The sequence below is a fragment of the Seriola dumerili genome, unplaced genomic scaffold (assembly GCF_002260705.1).
Source record: "Seriola dumerili isolate Sdu_G_001 unplaced genomic scaffold, Sdu_1.0 BDQW01000565.1, whole genome shotgun sequence".
NCBI lineage: Eukaryota > Metazoa > Chordata > Actinopteri > Carangiformes > Carangidae > Seriola > Seriola dumerili.
In genome coordinates this window covers 1,158,698-1,162,488 of record NW_019174820.1, presented here as the reverse complement: position 1 = coordinate 1,162,488, position 3,791 = coordinate 1,158,698, and the positions used below count along the sequence as shown (strand labels likewise).

General features: G+C 50.6%; 1 protein-coding gene across 1 annotated transcript in view; it reads left to right on the top strand.

Moving 5' to 3' along the window:
• Positions 1–3,452, top strand: part of LOC111236105 (octapeptide-repeat protein T2-like) — a 25,654-nt gene extending 22,202 nt beyond the window's left edge. The window contains exon 2 of the mRNA XM_022764717.1: positions 2,931–3,452. Within this exon, the coding sequence (XP_022620438.1) occupies positions 2,931–3,452 (522 nt within the window). The remainder of the gene's footprint in view (positions 1–2,930) is intronic.
• The last annotated feature ends 339 nt before the right edge of the window (positions 3,453–3,791 follow it).

Genomic DNA, 3,791 nt, shown 5'->3' with positions numbered 1-3,791 from the left:
TGGGGGGGGGGTTACAAATGACATGAAGAGAGAGAGGGAACGTAAGACGATCCAGGTTGGACTCACCCTTAAAAGCAACAGCACCTATTGTCCCTCGTTGGTGGTCCGTCGCCACTGTGTGTGTGTGTGGTGTTGCGTTTTTGGTTGTGTGTGTGACTGTGTGTTGCATGTGTGTGTTGTGTGTGTGACTGTGTGTGTGTGTGTGTTGTGTGTGCCGACTGTGTGCTGTGCGTGTGACGTGTGTGTGTGTGTGTGTGTTGTGTGACTGTGTGTGTGTACTGTGTGTGTGTGTGACCTCGCTGTGTGTGTGGACTGTGTGTTTTGTGTGACTGTGTGTGTGTGATGTGCTGTGCTGTAGGTGTGTGTCCTGTGTGTGTGTGTGATCTGTGTGTGTGTGTGACGTGTGTGTGTCGTGTCTGTGTGGTGTCGTGTGACTGTGGATGCTGTGCTTGTACTGTGCGTTGTGCTAGTGTGTGGACTGTGTGCTGTGTGACTGTCTGTGTGTGTGACTGTGTCTAGTGTGTGCTCTGTGCTTGTGTGTGTATGTGCTAACTCCACACTAGATGATTTAATCCTTTCTAAACTTGTGGACTTGTCGTCTGTCACAGCAGCCTGAAAATTAACGTGAAGTAAAAAACGGGTCGAACTTTCACTTCCCCTTGTCAGATTTCACTGTTTTTTGATCCTCAGTCAGATCAAAAAAGGAGATCATTGTTAGTTTCTTTCTCCACCCTGCAGACACGCAGCATCACTCGGACGTTGATATGTGGTCGTGACGTCAGGCGACTGAAAAAACGTCGACAACCGACGTCAGTTTGACGTAAATAGAACAACTGACCAACAGCTGTTTGTTGTTTTTAAGTTGCTGTTCCAAAACTGTCTCATCGAACAGCACAGAAAATACTGACATCAAAACCCAACACCCCTAAACGCCACCTCAAGCTGCCGTCTCCGTCAAAGCCTTTTGCCGCAAAAGCAAACGCAATTTTAATCTTTTCATCAAAACACAGTGTGAACTGTTCGGTTCGTTCCACTGAAGTGATGATGTGTGATTCCAGTTAAAGGTGGAATAATCTCGAGAAAACCGCCTCATCGTGAATGTTGAGCTTTTTCACAACCTTGTCGCTTTAAGCAGGGAATGGAAACGCACCTGATGTAAAGTTAACCACCGGCGTGATTTCAGTGTGTGTTCGTTACTCGACATGATTCAGCTAAAGTATATCTCTGCTGTGTAACCATCACGTCCTCACCGGTGATCTTCGCCCTCTTTATTACATGACTGCTCGACCTCTCTGCCGCTGACGAGCCTCTCCTAACTCTCCTTCTTCTCTCCTTCACCCTTTCCCACCCCCCCCACCCACCCACCCCCAACCCCCCCCACCCCCACCCCCCCACTACACAGCACTCCCGCTAAACATCAGTTTGGGGAAAGTTCTTCGCCGTCCCATTCGTCTACTCTTTCCCCTGCTCCCAGGTAAGTAAGATGAGAAGGCAGGCCCGGCTTGCAGTCGCTGGACCTCGATCCAGTCTTCTGCTGCAGATCCGCTGTCACACTCCTTCTTCTTCTTCTTCCTTCTCTCTTCTTCTTTCTTCTGCACTGACTCACTTGCTTTACTGCCCATCAACACCCAATCAAAATATACTGATCAATCTTACATCCGGCATCTTGACAGATGATTTTATATAACAATAGTTATATGAACAATATAGAACATATGAACTAAAGCCCATTCAGCAATCCATCACATGATTCAATAATCTTCGACAGTGTAGATGCCTGCGTCCGCCTAGCTCCTGGCCATGATCACAGGTCATTGCTGCTTTGGAGCAAGATTTAAACACCAGTTTTATTGGTATCTCTTGTGTTCTCCTCTGTCGTCGTCCCCCTGTGTCCTTTGTCGTCGCTCTTGTGGTCTCTTTGTCATCGCTCTTGTGTCTCTTCCTGTGTTTCTTTGTGTTTCTTTGTGTCATTCCTGTGATCTCCTTGCTCCGTCCCTCTTGTGTCTCTTTGTCGTCCTACTTGTTCTCTTTCCGTGGTCGTCTCTGTGTCTCTTTGTATCATCTCTGTGTCCTCTTTGTGTCATTCCTGTGCTCTTCTATTGTCGTCCCCTTGCTGTTCTCCCTTGTCGTCCCTCTGCGCTCCTCTTTGTGGTCGTCTTCGTGTCTCTTTGTGTCCCGTCTTGTGTCTCTCTTGTGACTCACCTTCTTGTGCCCTCTTTGTGTTCCATTTGTGTCCTCTTTGTCGTCCCTCTTGCTGTCTCTTTCTCGTCCTCTGTTGTCTCGTGGCCGGTCTCTGTCGTCTCCTTTGTGGTCGTCTTGTGTCCTCTTTGTCGTTCATCCCTTTGCTGTCCCTCCTTTGTGTTCGTACCTCGGTGTCTCTTTGTGCTTCATCTCATGGTCCTCCTTGTGTCCTTCACTCTTGTGTCTCTTTGTCGTCGTCTTGCTGTCTCCTTTGGTAGTCATTGTTTGCATTTATTTCTCTGCTTCCACAACAGCTTTGCTCTGTGACAACACTGTATTTCTCCAACCCTTAGATTCCTGATTTGTCCAGCTACTCAGCTCATGTCTCGCTGGCCTTGTGGACCCCTGCTGGCGTCTATCTACCGGTCTGGGTTCTCCCATAAACAAGCTCCAGCTCGGGCTCGGCCCGGGCTCGGCCCACCCCTCCTCCGGCCCTGTGAGCCCATTCACGCGTGTCTGCTTAGGTCATGTTCCCGCGCTGTCAGACTCAGCCCACGCGTTGCTGAGGCATTAGATGTCGCTTAAAAGTCTCCTTACCTGTACCCCTTGAAGCGCAGCCCGGAGCTTATCCCACCCAAAACAGGAGCACGCAACAAACCAAAAACAAACACACTTTCACAAGCTGCCAGTCAGGAGTCTGAGCACCGTAACTATTAAAACTCTCGGACTTGCGTCGTTTCCTACCACAGCTTCAAGGCAGCAACAGACAGGCAGACAGACAGACAGGGCAGACAGCACGGACCGGACAGGACAGCAGGCACCGGCAGACAGCCACCAGAGCAGACAGACAGGCAGAAGAAGAGACAGGGCAGACAGCACGGAACGGACCAGACAGACAGGCAGGCAGGTCGCAGACAAGACGGCAGCCCACGAAACAGACAGACAGCACAGGACAGGCCAGGCAGCAGAAAGCACGACACGGCCTCACGAACAGACAGACCAGACCACTCCACAAGCGGCAGGCAGGCAGCAGAGACAGACCAGGCAGACAGCCCCCACGGACGGCCCACGGCCCACCACGGACAGGACAGACCAGGGAGGCAGACAGGCAGAACGAGACCAGACAGGCAGACAGACAGACAGACAGACAGGCAGGCAGACAAGACAGGCAGGGCAGAGAGACAGCACAGGCACGACACGCCACGACGGACGCCACGGACAGGACCCAGACAGGCAGGCAGACAGACGGACGCCACGCACGGCCATGCTGACCAGACAGGCAGACGGTTTTCATCTAAAGGTGCGGAGGCGGAACAAGACGACAGACACGGCGCAGGGGAACAGAATGGAGGGTGGGAGACAGTACAATCTACTTTTTCTCATTGCTGAACCAGGTCTACGTCCTCTGATTGTGTCTGAACTGAACTGACGTAAAACGTACACAAACGTCCTGAGCAACATTAGCAACACACAAAGGTGGTGCAGATGTAAGGGCGACGCGCTTAGCCTTGTTTCAAAAAAGACCAACAAAATTTATTATAAGAAAAGAAAAGAGAAACATAAGTGTATGGAAGATAGATTAGTAAGGGAGAAGGAGTTATCGAAAGAGG